Genomic DNA, 18,845 nt, shown 5'->3' on the forward strand with positions numbered 1-18,845 from the left:
TATCAAAGGGACGTAATCTGGTTAGAGAGCTCCGAATTGCTGCCCACATTTCTGTTGTTTTGCAGCACCTAAAATATAATAAACGACCAAGAGAAACAAAATGCCAGTTCAGTCTATAAGGGTAGAAACTCCTGATAAAGAATTGTCCATTTATAGCGTTCAGATCGTACCAGTCCTGCAAATATGTTTTAATATTTATAAACCACCTACAGCTTCCACCTGTATTCATAATCCATATTAGACTGTCACATTTTCCCTCTATGTATCTTCTGCACAATTAACAAGTTTGTGACTAAAAAGTAAAAGACAATAAAACATAATCAAACCCCATTTTAAAAACAAACTTACAAATTGCAGTTTTATCATTCCAAGTCAACATGAGAAGTAAAGGTAATCACAGCTGCAACTAACAATTATTTTCATTATTAATTACACTGCCAATTATTTTTTCAAAAAAAAAAAAAAAAAAAAAAAAGACCATATCTTTGCAGAGCCAAAGAACGGCGTCTTTAAATGTCTTGCTTTGTTTGACCAAAAGTCCAAAACCAAAAAAATATTCAGTTTACAATGGGCCGATATGATGTGTAACAAGGAAAAGCAACATCACCCTAAAACTGAAACGATTAATCAATTATCAAAATAGTTGACGATTATTTTTCTGTAATCAACTAACGGATTAATCGTTTCAGCTCTAAAAGATCATCTGTATAAAAAGGTTTTATTTATAATGGAAAGAGAGAGAGAACATGCAACTACTGGTCATTTTGAAATGAAAACAATACTCAAGTGAGACCATGGTAGGCACAATAAAGAGCTAAACAACCGCATTAAGAGCATTGAAATGAATAAGCAAAAAGAGGAACCTCCAAGGAATCAAAATTTACAATATAAAGAACTAGAAATATACAAAAACTTTTTTGTTTTGAGTAAGAAGCACATCCAGAGTCCGTGTTTTTTCAGCGTGTCAGTGACAAAAACAACATGCCATAAGAGAGTCCTTCAGTCTACCCCAGTCTTTTAGTCGCAATATTTTACTCCACGACCAGCTCAAACTCCTCTGCCTCCTCAAACACTGCGTTCATCTTTGCAGCCAGTGCGTCCAGCTCGGTGGTGTCTATCTGCTGGACCTTCTTCCTCCTCCTCTTCTCCTTCACCACAGCCACTCCGGGGATATTTGGATCCGGCTCGGGGAGAGCTGAACCACAGTAGTCCGCCTCGAGCAAAGACGTGAATGAGTTCAGACAGGACAAGGACCCAGAAGCCTCCAGACCAGTCTTGGACTGTCCGACCCTCCGGACGACCTCGGGGGTCTGCAGCTTCTCAAAGCCGAATAAAGTCTCACGGGAGTCGGGGCTGCTGAATGACTTGTCGCTGAGCCTGCTGTAGGACCGACGCACTTTCTGCGACCACACCGCGTCCTCTGGATCCACCGCCGGCTGCTGGGGACGAGAGGGCGGCGAGGGGAGGATCGGTGAGGGCATAGCGGCCTTCTCTTTCTTCTTCTTCTCAACCGAGGAGGAGCCGCGACGGTCCGGGTCCGGACCCGGGGTGGAGACCTTCTGCTTTTTCTGCTGGTTGCCTTTCGATTCCGACCTTCTCGGCGTGTTCTCCTTGTTGTGCTCCGACGGTGCGACTGTTTTTCTGGGAGCTATTTTCCTCACAGTTATGGAGCGTTTAACGGCGACAGATGCCGTCGCCATGTTTTTGTCAGTTTTTACGTTAGCCTCAGGAGGAGAACTCAATCGCGGTGACCGTCTTCGCAGCGTGCTGTTGAGCTTATTAGAGTCCGACATTATGCTTCGAGGTGTCACTTCGTTCATACTGACCTTCAACTGGGGAAACAACCGATTCTTGTCGTATTTATTTTTGAAACAGAAACGGTGGTATCTCAGCCTCGGTGAATCCACTCAAATCGCCCGCCCTAGTCGCGTAGAAATTACGAAAGCGTTTCTTCCGGTGACGTTACCAGCCTGCGCCAGCTGTCTTAAACTTTTGCTGTGTAATCTGTACATTCGCGGCTACGAGACGACTGCTATTTCAAAGTATTTTAAAATTATTTCAGCTCACAGCTAGTTTACAGGATGGAATATTTAATCGGGATTCAGGGACCGGATTTTGTCCTCGTCGCCGCCGATAATGTTGCAGCCAGCAGCATCATTCAGATGAAACACGGTAAAACAACGCGTTAGTTTAGCATTAGCCATTCCGCCGGTGGCTGTAGCTAAGTTAGCTCACACATGCCTGCGTTTATTAACTTCTGTTATGGTTGCATCTGCTTTTTTCTTAATGGCAAATGATCCCTAGAGCTTTGTCTTCTTACAGTATACTGTTGTGTAACTTTACCAGAATGCTCACAATGTAACGTAACCCCACATTTTGATTGTGATTTGAGCTAATAAAGCTAACTGGAGCTAAGCTAAGTAGCGCATAAATCTCTATCATTCCTTTTTTTTGAAAGTACGGGCACTTTTTCATCTTATATTTATAGCAGCACACTTAAAAACACTGACACCTACTTCTTTGAATAAAGCAAGTCGTTGTGTTTTGTAAAAATCAAGCTGTTCAAGCAGGCTTGTAACAGTGAAAGTGAAAGTCGTTGCTGGATTAACGTTTCCCAATCTGGTAGTCAGCAGATGCCCGTTTTAATAATTAATAAAGACAAATAAATAAATCCTATTACTCGCTCTGTGTTTTTCAGACTATGACAAGATGTTCAAACTCAGTGAGAAGATTTTGCTGCTGTGTGTTGGAGAAGCAGGAGACACAGTACAGTTTGCAGAATACATCCAGAAGAACGTTCAACTCTATAAAATGAGAAATGGTAAATACCTCAGAGATGATGACTGTGTGGCTCAATCTCCGTTTCAATTGAAACTGTCTGGTCTTAAACAGCGCTGGGTATATTTTGTCTTTTTATCAATACAGGTTCCCATCCATTACCCAATTTTCGGCACCTTTTCTCAAACTATGCTTGTTTTGATATATAACTTGGAAGAATATGAACATGTTTTATTGAAAAACACTTGTTATTTTACAAAAGAAGCTTCTTCTTTTACTAAAACCTTTTTTTAGTAGAAAAAAAAGGCAGTGCCAAACTTGTACAATGTTAAAAAGTTGTCTAAAAACACATAATCATGCAAGAACTTTATCTAAATAAAATACAGCCTACAATAGCAAGATTTTGAAATAAATCGGGAGCTATCTGGAGTAAAAAACAAAACAAAACAGTGTTGCCAACTGTTGGTACTTGCCCTGCCCTAGTCATTGACAATAATGTCATATTTTGAAGAAGAAAAAACACACACCCAAAACTTTGCATCTGATTCCATGTTTTCCCCCCATCCTATTTCTTAGGTTATGAACTCAGTCCGGCAGCAGCAGCAAACTTCACACGAAAGAACCTTGCAGACTACCTTCGGAGCAGGGTAACTACCTTTTATATATACACATACAATCCACTTACAACATAATTTTTATTAAGAGGGTAACAGCCTAAAACTGAATAAATATTCCTATGACAATCAACGCATTTGTTAAAACCATATAAAGCTGTCTATGTTGTTTCATCAAGAGAAGGATCTTAACTTTAACTGAGTTGCAAAGCAGCTTTATGGGCAAAGTGAACAGTATCCATTGTGATTTTGAAGACACGAAAACGCATTTAAACAAAAATTTAAACTGCTTGTAATACATGTTACACTTGCTTGTAATGTTATACAAGCTAAAAAAAAAAATCAGTTCCTAGCCGTCTTCAGGGGAGCAAATAGTTTTCCTTTGACAATACATTAAAAACCCTTCAGACCTTTGTACCTAGTTAGGGCTCAGTTGTTCATGTTCACACATTACTGTAGAATTTAAACTGCCTCAGTTTGTGAGAATAATACATCCTGCTGAAATGGTTTGTTTGAGTATCAAAGAGATTGTTGCTTTAAAAACATAGTTAGCTTGTATAGTCAGAGCATAAAAGTCCACATAACAAAGTTTAGGAAGTTTTGCTTTGGTTTAAGTATTAATTCTACCTTTCTCTTTTTTTTTTTTTTTTTTTTTTAAACACGTGATAGAAATTTTCCATCGTTTTGTTCCTGTTGGCGCTGGCCTAATGTTAATGCTCTTGGCTTTTTCTGTCAGTCTGTGAAAAAGAACCATCACTTCCCATACAACAATGATAGTAATTTTTATTTCAGAGAAGTGTTTTCTTACATCTGAAGATTTTTGGGTCTGTGTGTGAGAGTATAATCATAACCAAAATAATTGCTTGAGTTGAGGGGTAAATTTTCTTGTTTGAACCTCATAGCTGCATATGATAGCAAAGAGTTTATGTCTTTTTGTGGGCCAACTTTATAAAATTTGCTCCACTCTGGGTCCTTACAGCAGATATCTGATTAAAATTATAGCAGTGAGTTTTTGATTGAGAAAATAAGTGGTGGTGTGTAGTCAGTATGATATGCACATACCTGTTTAACAAGAATCTCTGCAAACCAGCACACTTTTGAACAGAGTGTAAAAGTAACCGGTTCCTCAGAATTTCCACTAGTCAAAGCATGGTAGAGAGGGGGGGGGGTAATTAACTTGTAAACTTAGCCAAATTTAATTGAAGTTAACTTTAATACAGCTACATTGCCAAAATGAGATAAAGGCAACCGGCAAAGTATTGTCACACACAAAATTTCATTTTCCTGTCATTGTATAAGATTTCTTGAACTATACTGTCAGATATGATGTTGTGAAATTGAAAATTGTCTTTGAAAATAAGACCACACATTATTACACAGACAACAAGCTTAACAGTCCCCCTGATGTCTCCATAAATATAATTTCAACTTGCAAAAGCGCACCATCTGCTACAGTTTGTGCTGCCATGTATTCTCAGACCTGCTCCCTCTTTCATGCATCTAAAAAGTACCTTTTTTGTACCTTTGTGCTCAAACAGACTTTTCTAACCCGCTGTAAAGACTTTCAACACCAGTGTGTGTGTGTATTTTCTCAACAAAACTGTAGCTAATGAATCCCTTGTATATGTGAATATACCTATAAATATTTCAGTTTATTTATTTATTTTTTACTTAATTACATTCCTCTAGCATTTTCAATCCCGTTTTGCTGTAGGGAACAAATGTTAGAATCACAGACTAATTCCCATAAGTTAAAGTAATACTCAATTCAGATTGCAGGCACAGTAACCATATGTAGTGGGCTTACTCATCCATATCAACAATATGTTTACATTTCTGCTTGAAATTCTTCTTTGGCTAAAACAGGAAATGAAAACACTCGAGCACAATAGAGACCTTGCCTGATGATGTGACACAGTCATGATAGTTATAGAGGAGTAGTTTTCACTCTTAAGTTCAAGTGAGAATCAAGTCTCGCCTGCTACTGTACCTGTGTTGTTATCGGCTTGAGACATCAAAGCTGAACCAGCAGATGCATTTTGACAGAGGCAGGTACATTTGTCAGCTTGTTGTGAATGGTGATGACGGTTTCTCCCTTTGAGACTTCATGACAACACCTGAGCCTGCAGCACTGTCCCCCACCCTGACTGCGCAGTTCCTCTGGGTATATTATCAAAATACCGGGGTATTTGACGTTCACTACTTCAATACCAAAATTTTACCAAACAAAACCTTAAAAAAAAAAAAAACACATTAAGGTGCACATTTTTTCTTTATTATTTATGTAAGCTTGGATTTACAAGCAGGCAAATTAACCAGCTAATTTATCCGTCTACGTGTTTATGAATTGGTGTTTTTTTTTTTTTTTTTTTTTTATTAAATCTGAACATATTTTGCAATTTGCACTGCTTTTTGAAATTGTGACGTGTGTCCTTAAGGCCTCGCAAAGACCCGAAGGCCCTAAAGGGGCAAATACACTCTTATACCAGGCATTACAGTGGAAGGCACACAAGCAAGAACTAGATTTAGGTACATTTATGCTGTATATTAAAACAAACTTAGAGACTTACTCTCTAAATTAAGTATTTGTTGTTTATAGAATTTATTAGTTCTTAGAAAACTGTACTTACTCTACATTTAAATCTTAAAAGGTAAAGTTTTTAAAGTCAGTGTGGTATCAGTTTCACCCCGATTATAACACTGAGTATTGAACACATTCATTATAGCATAGATACAGTACCTTTAAATACGGTACCCAAAATCACAAATTTGCCTCAAAGGGCTTTACAATCTGCACAGTGCATACACCCTATGTGCTCGGAGGAAAAATCCCACACAAAACCCTTAAACAGTAATAAAGTATGCAAAACTCCTCAATGTGTCAGTGTTTAAGAACCTATTTAACATATTTAAAATATAATTTAAAGGGAGGAGAGTCCTGATTTAAAACAGGACAGGTCTGATCAAGCATTATGTAAACCTTCCTAAGAAACTGACCAACTTCTGATACTTGACGCTTTTTGGTACTCGATGTTGGTGACGCACATCATGCAGACTTTCTGCCTCTTCCATCCCTAAATGAACATCCACAGAAAAAGCATATACTAAATGGGTTTTGTAAAAACATTCAAATACATATTTTTAGGGCCGGAACTAATGATTGTTGTCGTTGCTGATCAGCCTGCCCACAATAATTTGGAAAATGGCGAAAAATATCCGTCAGTTTTCTGCAGCCTTCAAATAGCTTGTTTTTTCCGACCAACAGTCCAGAGTCAAAAGATATTCAATTTAATATCAGATAAAACTGGAAAAACAGCAAACCTTCACATTTGAGTAGCTTGAACCCCACTGACTTAAGATTGAAAAATTGCTTTAAAAAGTATAAGGCCATCATCGGAATAGTTGATGATTAACTTCCTGTTGATTAATCGCTTAATCTCCCTACATATTTTGAACTTGTTTTTAAATATCAGTACAAAGTTTAAAGTTGTAACAATCAACAGAAAAATAACCAGCTACTATTTTGTTAATCGATTAATCATTTTATCAAACATTCCACAGTTCCAGCTCATCTTTTCTGGCATGTTATACACATAATGATTAATTGATGAATTGAGAAATGAATTTGCAGATTAATCGCTAAATGAAATCATGAAAATCATGAGATCATTTCTGCTCCCTGACATAGTTGGTTAGTGCTCGTGTGCACAATTGTGTTTGTTTTTAGATGTAACACACTCTGCCTAAGACATCTCTGCTTCCCGTATCCGTGCGTTGTATCGTTTGTGCTAATTTGTTAAGAGTAGTGCAGCCGCTGCCTGTCACAATAGCAGAAGGGTGAAAATAATTACAAAAAACAATTAGTGTGGCAGAGAAGGGAATGTGGGACACATCGAACGGGGGATAGGGCTAGGGAGGGGGGGGCTCCCAGGGGAGAACAACCAGGCCCAGTAGACAACACCACGCAGACTGGAGTGTGAACGAGTAGGAGTCAACATACACACAAATATAATATACATGCACACAGAGGGACCTATAGGATTAGGACTTTTATTCAGTCAAGGTTGCTCATGTTGTGGAGGATAACATTTATATTCATGTCTTGTCATAAGTTGCAACTGTATCGTTATTTTTGTGCCTCACGGTTATGAATTTGGTTTTATGAGTGCAGGATTTACTAATGCTGCGTTCTCAGGAGTGCTCAGAAACTGAAGCAATAGCAGTTTCTCCTCTGCATCCCACACCTTCCTCCAGCTATGCTCTTTTCACATTCATCAACCTCCAGAGTACATGGACATTTGCAAATTATGTTGTATAAACAGGTTTTTTTACGGTGTTTTTTTTTTGTTTTTTTTTGTTTTGTTTTTGTTTTTTTTCCCCCAGAACATCTTGAGTATGTAGAATATGTAATATATCTTGTCCATTTGAATGCTAAACAGGGAAAGAGATCATCTGCTAAAGTCTTGCACCATTTAATAACAACTACAAGTGCGACAGACTCTTTGGTTTTTTTAAGATAAGTAACAAATATGCAGGAGAGTAAGCAGGAGGTAGAAGCTTTTTGAATTTGAACTGTGTCTTATTTGGGTCAATAATTATTCTCTCTCTTTTTTTTTAAAACGTGACTGAATTGTGTGTGTGTTACTAAAAGCATTTAGTACAATTCCTCACGACTTTGGGGTTTCAATTAATGGTTGATTATTTCATCAGTGATTAATCTACATCCTCGATTAATCGTTTGGTCCATAAAGTGTCAGAAAAAAGCAAAAAATGCCTATCAGAACTTTTCTAGAGCACAAGCTAATATCCGCAGATTGCTCGTTTTGTCCGTCTAACAAACAAAGATGGTCAATTTGCAATGATTTAAAAAAATAAATAAATAAATAAATCCAGAAAATCAGCAAATCCTCACACTTGAAAAGCTGGAAGCAATGAAATTTTGAAATTTTGTCATAAAAAATGACTAAAAACCTTCCGCAGCTTTTACTTGTTCTATCAAGAGTCTAGCAGTCGTTTTAAGGAAAATTAACTCTTTTTAGTAATATAGCATACTATAATTGAAATGAAAATTCCAGAAAATAATTAAAGAAACGGTTTATCTTAACTTTTAAAAACAAAATATTGTCAGGGTTCAACATGTGCAGCATCTTTGACTCTACAGGATGGTTTCTCAGACATAGATAAGGGCCATTTGTTGACTGAAAGAAAATTTTATATAGATTTTTTTTTTTTTTTTTTTTTTTAAAGAACGCCTGTAGTCTAAGACCTCGCTCAACTCATATCTGGGGAACTGGCTGCGTATGTTGGAAATTATTTTAATTAATCTGATTAAATCATTGCAGATTAAAGTTTAACCCAGACAGAAAGGCAAGATAATGATCTGCTCTTGTATATCAAATCTTTTTTTCTTTTTCTACCAGCCTTAAATCCTCTTCTGAACCCCCCAAAAACCATGACGCGATCCCGCCAGCATGTCCAGACCCCTAGGTTAAAAATCACTGACTGATAAATTAATCAGTGGTATATTGTTAAGTCTGATGGCCTTATTTCTGCAGGATAAATTACAGATGAAATTACCCCAATGGCTGCGGACCTCCGGGAGGTGCAGTTAGCTTGAGTCGGCAGCGCATGTCAGTGCAGAGTAAGCGAAACCCTGTTCAGATACGTCTGTGTACTTACCAGCCTGCCGTCCAGAAAAACAACTCCACTAACCTCTGGAGTACTGCATTCACTCAAGCTTTAGAGAGCAGACAAAAGGGAAAAGGAGGAAAAAAAAAAAAAAAACTAGCGGTAAGCATAATCACCTGAGGCCTCGACTCTGCTGCGTGTATATCAGTAATGATACACATGAAATCCGCCACAGACCGAAACAACAACTGCCAAGTTTTAGGAGCACAGAAATTCAGCTTCTGCTCTGCTTCTGTTTATTTTATTTTCCCGTTTCATGTACTGTAACATATTTGTGTACTGAAGACCATTACAGATTAAATTAATAGATATTGAATTGACGGGCACACCTGAGGTAGTCTAAAAAGTTTAGCAGGATTGGAAGGTGTAGGAGGCTGAGATATGGAGTTATATTGAAACTGTAAAACTCAGGGGAGGCAGAGACTTTATAAATATCACATTTCATTTTTTTTTTTTTTTTTTTTTTTTTAAAGGTTTGTCGAAGCCTTACAGTCATCAGTTTTTGTATGTATGTGGATGTTTGTTGCAATAAGCTGAAGAAGTCAAATTTTGTCAATCTGTACGGTCTGAGCCGTTTACTTTTTAGAGTTTCCTATAAGGCCGCAGCAACAGTTAGCCGCTGTGCTGTGGTGATCTACAGCTGGCCCCATATGGGTTTGTAAAATATTTTTTAGCACACAATGGGCACAAATAATTACTGGCGCCATATTGCACGCAGCTCCCCTGCTCCCGCACAGATGAACAATTAATACAGCAGATTGAGGAGAAATGCCAATAAAGAGAACATGCCCCTGGGCAGGGTGCAAAAATAGGGGGATGGAGGGAGGGAGGCGAGGGGAGGAAGGAAAGGAGGGAGGGAGTGCTGGAACGTGGAAGAGGAGAGTTTGGGGATGAGTTTGTGGTGGTTTACTAGCGCTGTGACCTTAATTTGTGTCACAGCTAAAGCTGTTCTCGCGCTGAATCCAATGTCTTAAAGGAATTTTGCAAAACAGGCTTATTCACTTTCTTGCCGAGAGTTGGATGAGAAGATCGATACCGCTCTCATTTCTGTACTGTAAATGTAAAGCTACTTCAAGAAGCTGATAAGCTTAGCTTAGCATGAAGACTGGAAACAGGTGGGAACAGCTAGCCCGGATCTGTCTTAAGGTAACAAAATCGGCATACTAACACTTCTAAGGCTCGCTAATCAACAAAAGAGCTGCAACGATTAATCCAGTAGTTGAAAATTAATCGGCACCTGTTCTAACTAATCGTCTTTCAGACAGTTTTCAAACAGAAACACCAAACATTTGAGGGTTCCAGCTTCTTAAGTGTGAGAATTTGCTGTTTTTCCTTGTCTTAAAATTACCGTAAATTGAATACCTTCGTGTTTTGGACCGTTGGTCAGACAAAATGAGACATGACTTGCGCTGTAGAGTAATGGGCATTTTTAACTGTTTTCTGATATGTTATAGACCAAGGGTTTAAACGTTTTATCGAGAAAGAGATCTGCAGCTTAATCAATAATAAAAATCACCGGTTGCAGTCCTAATTAATACGGTATATCTCGTTTGTTTAATCCATAGAAAAACCAGGTGTGCCAGACTGTTTCTTGGCTACTATTTCTTGCCTTTGGACAGGCCCAGGCTAGCAGTTTGCCCTTGTTTCCAGTCTTTACGCTAAGCTAAGCTAACCACCGCCTCCTTTATATTTACCATACAGACACGAGAGTGGTATCAGTCTTCTCGTCCAACCTCTCGTCAAGAATGCAAATGAGCGTAATTTCCCAAAAATGCCAAACTGTTCCTTCGTAACCAGGCGGGGCGGGGTTTGTGTCTGCCGAAGGTGGCGCTGGCAACGCACAGGTGATGCTTTTGTTCGACGCCACAGCGGTTGCCTTGTTTGGCTGCGAGCGAGACTCGCGGCAGGGGGATAAAACATATGATGTGCATTGTTTGCATGTGAGCCTGGGTGTGAGTTCAGGTGGCTGGGTTAACAAGGTGCCTGGTTCCCTCCGAGGTGACATGGGAAGGGAAGGTTATTTTGATGCCAAGTCCATATTATTGTTACATTGTAACCAGTGAGGCAGGTGTCTGGTGGGTGGGGGTGACGCCACTGGGGCGTTCGCAGGCTCAGGGAGAAGTTACAGCGGGCACGCACACACAAACACACACACACACAGACGCGCTAAGATTTTCATCCTGAGATTCACACCCAGATGCGTGTGTGCGTGTTCGTAACCATCGTTAACACACGCATACACTAAAGCGTACTCCACGGGGAGCGTAACGATCATCATTGCCCTCGTGGCAACATAGCCCCAACACACAAGTCACAGAAATAAGCAGGCCGGCTGCGAGATAAATTGAAATGAGAGGGCAGGTGTGTAGATCACAACTGGCCTGGCGTCATATGAATCATATTTGCCTGTCTGCACAACTGAGAACGCAATATTATATTTTTCTTGTTGCATTTTAATCAAAAACACTACACTGCATACCTCCGCAAAGAATTCGGGCCATAAGTTACTTTGAAATCCAAAAAATTGTCTAGCTTTAAAGGGATTTTTTAAAATGAGGAACAGTGGCTTGCAAAAACGAAGAGAGAAAATTAGTGTTTTGGAGGAAAAGAAGGGAGAAGAGGCTGGAAGCGTAAAAGATGTAATTTAAAAAGAGAGGAGGGGGGAGATAGGGGCAAGAGAAACGACTTTAGAAGTTTTTAATGAGCCCTGGCGCTACTCCAGGGCACAGGGTGAAGGCAGCGGAGAGGGGAGGGAGGGAAGGAGGGAGGGAGGGTAGCGAAAGAAAGGACGAGGAGGGAGGGAGGGCGCAATGGAGGGAGCAACAGGGGTGCTGAGTCCCAGCAGATGTCACACTGTTAGTGACACCCTGATCCCCCCACACACAGACACACACACACACACCTCCTCTGTCCTGTGACGCCCTTTCCACCTTTTCCTCTCCCTCCCATCACTCTCCAGCCTCCCTTCCCTGTGCACTATCACTTCAGCCTCTTGTGTCTACGGACCCCCCCCCCCCTCTCCCTGTGCATGCTGTGTTAATGTTGCAGCTGTGTGCGTTACTCCACGTCTCTGCTAAGTTGAAAAAATCAAAGTTGATAATAAGGAGCAACTTATTTGGAAGAAGTTGATAAAGAGAAGTTGCACTTTTCAAGTGGGGAGATGTCTCGCTCTCATGCACTGGTTGATGAGACCGACTGTTTATAGTAACACTTGTGTGCGATAAGGTACAGCCAGTGACACCATTGTGGCAGTCTATATGCCGATGGCAATGTTAGCACCTCTAATTGGGGAAAAAAGAAATAACTAAATGCAGAAATTCTGCCGCGTTCTGCCACCTCATGTTTACAAATCCAGCCAGTTTGTCATGCTTCATGTGATGCTGCTAGTTCATTTTACTTGTCACAAATTATACCACTCAGCCTGTGAAAACAGTTGCATAATGTCTTGAGTGGCTCCGGAGGGAGTTTTCCAAAGTCTGGGGAAGGAGAAAAAGAAAAAAAAAAACCGGAGTGGGCAATTCGGACCCAAAAGAGCGCAGGTGGCCTGCGTTGGTGAGAGCATGTAAAAGGTACCGGTGAGACAATGAAATACAATCCAGGGAGTCCGGTTTGAGTAACAGATTAAAGGATTGATTTTTCAAGTCTGTCTTAAAACAATACTCCTGCTCATACTGGAGGGGCAGTGTTTTTTTCCTGCAGGGCTGAAGTCAGTCTTAACGCGGCCGTAGACTAAACATTTTTATCACCAAGCCTGCGTTCGTCTGCGTTAGTCCCTAGTATAAGTCGGGATATCCTTGGTCTCTGCTGCTTTGATTTTTTTTAATCATATTTTTTTGTCTCTCGTGAGTCCCCCAACTTGATGGATGTGCAAAAGTAAATAGCTAGAATACCCCTTTTAGCTAAGGATGTGACATTTCAGTTTATGGAAGCTCCGTTTTATTTTTTTTTATCCTCTACAAGAGATTCACTGGTGTCTTTGTTGTTGTTTTTTAAAACATCGTCTTGCAATGTTTTCACACCCATATTAGCTGATACCATGGTCGATAACCCCTAAAAAGTCAAAAAGCAGACAAAATTGGCATTAAAATTAAAACTGTAACCATGTGCAGACGGTGTTGGTCTGCACATGGTGAGGGATGTGGTTTTTCTGGGTTTAACTGCAGCATCTATGGCTCAGTGGCTCAGAACCAAATGTCGTCCTGCTCCCGATGGCTGAAAAACATTTTCATCAACATTTTATCGGCCACATAAACGAAGTAACGAACTCGATTACTAGTTTGCGTCCCAGGTTAACGCCTTGTAAGATGCCTTGTAATAGATCTGAATATTACTCCCCCCCCCTCCATCCCTCCCTCCTCTGTCTCCAGACTCCGTATCATGTGAACCTGTTGCTGGCGGGCTACGATGACACAGACGGCCCGGGTCTCTTCTACATGGACTACCTGTCTTCCCAGGCCAAGGCCCCCTTCGCTGCCCACGGCTATGGAGCCTTTCTCACTCTTTCCATTCTTGACCGCTACTACAGACCAGGTCAGTGTAAGAAAAATGCCCCCATGCTTGTTTTTTTGCGTGTTTACTGTTCCTGTGAGACTGACAGGGAAGCCAAGAGAAAAATAAAAACCATAAAGCAAGTTTGTAGATCGTGCCCTGCGGAGGTTACGGAGTTGAATCACACTTAGGTCACGCTAACAGACTCATGGCGCTGTAAGAGATGTTGTAAATACAATGAGTTATCTAATGGCATACGATTACAGCAGAAACTAGACAGCAATCTTTATGTTAATTGCATGGTGGTCCGTAGTGCAAACCATATCCCTCGTCATGTTAATGAAAGATGTTTATCTAGTTGTTAATCTAGTTGACGTCTCTAATTCATGTCTCCGTTATTCCCATTCTAGCTTTCTCATTCTCTTCTGTTTTTTGTTTTTAGACCTGACCCGAGATGAGGCAGTGGATCTGCTGAAGAAGTGTGTCGAAGAGGTGAGCTCGAGTCGTTTGATTCTTCTTTTTTTTGTATGAATGAGACTAATGAGCATCTTACTGAGTCGTTCATAAAGTTGCTGGGCCTTTCAAGTAGTAACTACGCTCAGTCCGCACGAAACTTGGACGTCCGAGCTGAGACGACAGTGGCCGGCAGAACTGCCCTCAGCGGAGGGATTGACGGCAGAATATTATGGAACAAAAACGGTCCTCCTGAAGGCTGCGTGGGAAGAAATCATCATTATTTTATTTATTGATTCAGTGATTTTTATTTTATTTTATTGGAATCTGCCTCCAGTGAAGCCAGCAACCTCATAGCCACACTCAGAACCTTGATCAGCCGTCGCAGACGCCCTTAATAAGTTCACAACATAAACAGCAGGAGATTTGTGTGATTTGAACAGCTCGCTGTGGAAATTACTCTTCACAAAGCATGCAAGGGGAAAAAGAACAGGCCCAGAGCAGTCGTTTATCTCTCAGCTTTTCCTTCACTGTTTGGTTTCTGCTTTACTTGACTCTGTTCCCGTTCTGCTTATTTATTATTAAGATATTATTTATCTTAATATTTCTTATCTAATCATTTCTGTCTCATATCTTAATATTTCCTCTCCCTACTCCAGCTGAACAAGCGCTTCATCCTGAACCTCCCCTCCTTCACCGTCCGTTTGATTGACAAGGAGGGCATCCATGACCTGGAGAAGCTCACCCTCGGCACCAAGTGACCGCTCACTGCTTAACTACCAAGCCCGACTCGCACATTTCTGCTTCTTCTCTTTTTTTTCTCTTTGTAATGTTGACCTCCTTGCTCGCTCTGTTCCAATAAAAAGTGACACACAGTTGAGATACAAGCTCTTTGTCCCTGTGGTGTTTTCTCATTACTCTCTAGTCTGCTCATCTGCACATAGAAAGAGAACAGCCTCCTGGCTGTGTACTTTTGCACTTGTTCTCAGCGAGTGTGCGTGCGGGTAATGTACACTTGCTCATGCTTGTACACGTGGACTAAAACATGCATGCACATATGAGTTTACTTGCAAAAGAATGTTGCTCCCCGTCCTCGAGTGACAAAACCAAGTTCAGTCAAATAATCGTGGTTAGTATAATTATTGTTTATATCATTGTGCATCGCAGGAGTTTTCAAGCAACTGCAACTCACAAACGGTGTTTTCGCAGTTCAAAATTTGATTCAGTGTGCTGGTGAGTATGCGGTAGCTACTGTATGTTCAAAACAGGGTAATTCTCACTTTTAAACAAGCTAAAATCATTTGGCACTGAGCTAGAAGTTATTAATGGCAAAGTAGCCGTGCATCCAATTAAAACAACATCACGAAATACGGTGTCAAAAATTACCACGGAGTTGTATCGACACCTTTCTAACACAGTGTCAGTAAACGAATAATCAAAACCTGCAGAACTGGCATCGACTGTGACTCAAACTCTGTACATAAGCAGGGTTTTGAAAAACAAATCTAGGTTTGCTTCAGGAAATATATATATGTATGTATGTGTGTGTGTGTGTGTGTGTGTGTGTGTATATACATTAACAGTATACTTGTAATTTTTTCGTCCACCCCCTGAATTTGAATAATTTGAGATGCAGCCCTTATTCAGCATAACGCAAAGCTTGGAAAGTTGAAATCTACCAAAGTTGAGCTATTTTGTGGTTTAGTGTGTCAGCAGATGATCACCGAAAGTCCAGTGAATTTTGAGAGCGCCAGACACAGATAATTTACAGCTCTTAACTAATTGTTTTATAAAATGATTTCAGGGAGTACGACAACATACAGTAAGTGAAGAAGTTGTATAAACCTTTTGTGTCTTCATAGGGAGCTGCGTCAAATCTTATAAATTACCTCGAGTGATGTCACTTGAGTCAGTGTCTGTTAGGTCTGAAGACTACAAGTTTGAAAAGTTTAAAAAACAAACAAACAAACAGGGTTTTCATTAAAAAACAAACAAAAAAGATCATTGTGAATGAAGCGTTACTGCTAAAAATGTTAAGGTTTTCCTTTAACTCAAAGTCTACTTACCAGCTTCTGTGGAGATTTCAACTGCATATCACGAGCTTTGCGGTGGACGGAGTTGCTCATTTGTCATTATGTGACCTAAATATGGTAAATTTAATGTACGTGACCACTTTTATTACATAACCCAGGTTCCAAACGTAGGTCATGTAGTAATAACTGAGCCATCTCCGTGATATCTGAGCAAATTCAGATATCACGAGGACCGTGAGGTGCAGTGGCGGGCTTGGGAAAAAAAGCTTGTGAGCACCTTGAATTAAGATTGTGTGTTTTTAAAACAATTTCCAAGGTCAAGAAAAAAACGTTCATGCTAAAATACTGATTGGGGAAATGTCACGATTTGTACAGAAGATGAGAAAAAAAGGAATAGCATTTTGTTCTTGGGCTAAAAGCAGTTGCCAAAACAGGGTTTGGCAATTGAATCACTGCTAACCTGCAGTAAATATGGTAACTACCGAGAAAAACTTACTATAAAGATAAATTATTGGATCCTATACTGCTGTAAACCTCACTAGTTTGTGTAATAATTTACGGGGTAATGAGTCCCATCTAAGTCTAGAGCCAGACATTAAGAGAATAGGATAGTTTTTGATATATACTATACTATGGGCTCCCTCAAGATGTAACTGCATTAGGATCAAAATCAGTTTTAAATACCTTTTAATTCTGACATTTGTTTTGTAAGTTCAATAACCAGCTTTCACGTGACAGAAAAAAATGAACCTTACTGATATACTAACAAGTAGCTCCTGTAATAACTAGGAGGCCTTGAGTTTTTCTTCGTGTCTGTACACAAGGAGTGTTACAGTAAATGAGCTCACTTATATACAGCTGTAAATGGGAAAACCAGGCCAAGTTGGTAAAATCACAGCTGAATAGGTGTGTGTGAGAGATACAGCTCATGTGTATGTGTACAAGACAGACGATGTGTGTGTGTGTGTGTGGCTCTATCATCGTCTCTTCTCTCCACCACAGACAGGTGATTAATAAACATTAAACAATCCCTCCTCTCTCAAACACACCGGAATCTGACGGGAAGAGCAGCATATGTTTGCCTGGAGGCACAGGGAGAGATGGAGAGCAGCCCCGCTGAGTGTCAGATAGAGGGAGAGAATAGGGGGGAGAGGGTGGGGGGGTGAGGAGGAGGAGGAGGAGGAGGAAGGAGGTGGGGGGTGGGGGAGGTTTAGGTTACAGAGAGGGAGATGAAGAGAAGGGAGGGGGGGGGGTTGACACAGGAGGGTAATGAGATGGGAGGAGTGAAAGGGAGATACGGCAGGTAGAAATGAGTGATGTTTGAGAGTGTATGAGCAGGCGACGTGTGTGTGTGTGTGTGTGTGTGTGTGTAGTCCCTGGAAATCCGTAATTGCGCTGACTATCTCATCCCGGTTAAATAAAGTGAGGGACTGCGCGGGAGAGGTGAGAGGTGGTCGGTGGGAGAAATGCGGAGCAGATGGGTTGACGGGGAACCGAGGTGTGTGTGTGTGTGTGTGTGGCACCGTTCTCCCAGGTACAGCGTTCAGGGCTGCAGCTGTGACGCCGTCGTCCTCCTGGGGCCCCTGCTGGAGCCCTGATATTTTTTTTTATTTATTTATTTTTTTATTTTTTTAAAAGAGCCCCCTGGGGTGCACAGAGCAGATTCGTCCTAAGCACACTATCTGCTCGTGTGCGTGTGAAAGGAGAAGCCGGCATTCAGGCTCTCGTGTTGGTAAGGGTCCTTGAGTGAGGCGCTGGATCCCTTCAAGCTCCAGAGCCGAACCTTTGCTTGTAAGTGTTTAAACCAGAAGTTGATTAATTGATTAGTCAGTTGGCAGAAAATTAATCAACGGCAGTTTTAGTAATAATCACTTAATTAAGTCATTTGTCGAGCAAAAATACCAAACGTTTGCAGGTTTTTTTGCAGATTCGCTGCCATCCTCAGATGAATTGCATTGAAAGTCAAATTCATATCTCGACTCTGGATGATTGTTTGGACAAAACAGGCATTTTGAAGATGTCACCTTGGGCTCTTGGAAACTGTGATGGACTTTTGTCACAAACAATTAGTGTAACACAAAGACACATATTAAACAAAGAATGGTCAACATTGACTTTTAGTCCCTAGCATGGGTCAAGCTCCAAAAACCCTGGATCCTACACTTCCCATCTATTCTTTTGTTAGACCTGTTATTCAGTACTTCCCTGTCTGGTAAATGGGAATGAATGAATTTTGGTACCAAATTTCATGGCAATCAATCCAGTGGTTATGGGGACATTTGTCTCAAAACCACAAATCAGTCAGTCTCGTGGGGGTTTCGGAGGAAAAGCTATTAGGATACGAGATTTAATTTCAAGTTTCACGGGATATGTACAAACTTTGACCTGCCGATAAAGCAGGAAGAAAAGTCCGTCGGTTTCCATCCTCTGGGGATCCATGAATGTCCACACAAAATTTCATGACAAGTCAACCCAGTAGGTGTTGAGATATTTCCGTCTGAACTGACGTCGCTGGCATCCCTGGAGCCATGCTGCAAGCGTGGCTGAAAATACCCAACGTTTACTGGTTTTTATCTGGTTTTTTTCCTTTTTTTTTCCTGTTTAATATCATTGGAAACGGAATATCTTTTCGTTTATGCCTGATAGGACACACAAAACAAATGATCTGAAGATGTCACTTTGGGTTCCAGGACATTTTTCACCGTTTTCTGACATTTTATGGACTAAGCAATAACTCGTTCGACCGAAAAGAAAAAAAAAAAAAAAAAAAAAGAAAAAAAAACAATTGACG

General features: G+C 40.5%; 2 protein-coding genes across 4 annotated transcripts; one reads left to right on the top strand and one right to left on the bottom strand.

The window, feature by feature from the left end:
* Positions 1-576: 576 nt before the first annotated feature.
* Positions 577-1,966, bottom strand: cdca5 (cell division cycle associated 5). Its single transcript, XM_040122728.1, has one exon. The coding sequence runs from the start codon at positions 1,818-1,820 to the stop codon at positions 1,032-1,034; it is 789 nt and encodes a 262-aa protein (XP_039978662.1). The 5' UTR covers positions 1,821-1,966; the 3' UTR covers positions 577-1,031.
* Positions 1,351-14,908, top strand: psmb2 (proteasome 20S subunit beta 2). 3 transcript variants are annotated; one of them, XM_040122731.1, is made up of 6 exons: positions 1,351-1,471; positions 2,699-2,821; positions 3,355-3,425; positions 13,448-13,610; positions 14,011-14,060; positions 14,681-14,908. In XM_040122731.1, the coding sequence occupies exons 2-6, from the start codon at positions 2,710-2,712 to the stop codon at positions 14,780-14,782; spliced, it is 498 nt and encodes a 165-aa protein (XP_039978665.1). In that variant the 5' UTR covers positions 1,351-1,471; positions 2,699-2,709; the 3' UTR covers positions 14,783-14,908. The 3 variants fall into 3 exon arrangements, with proteins under 3 accessions (XP_039978665.1, XP_039978664.1, XP_039978663.1); XM_040122730.1 differs by lacking the exon at positions 1,351-1,471 and adding an exon at positions 1,524-1,627; XM_040122729.1 differs by lacking the exon at positions 1,351-1,471 and adding an exon at positions 2,055-2,172.
* The last annotated feature ends 3,937 nt before the right edge of the window (positions 14,909-18,845 follow it).

Source organism: Xiphias gladius, chromosome 24 (assembly GCF_016859285.1).
Source record: "Xiphias gladius isolate SHS-SW01 ecotype Sanya breed wild chromosome 24, ASM1685928v1, whole genome shotgun sequence".
Classification (NCBI taxonomy): Eukaryota; Metazoa; Chordata; class Actinopteri; order Istiophoriformes; family Xiphiidae; genus Xiphias; species Xiphias gladius.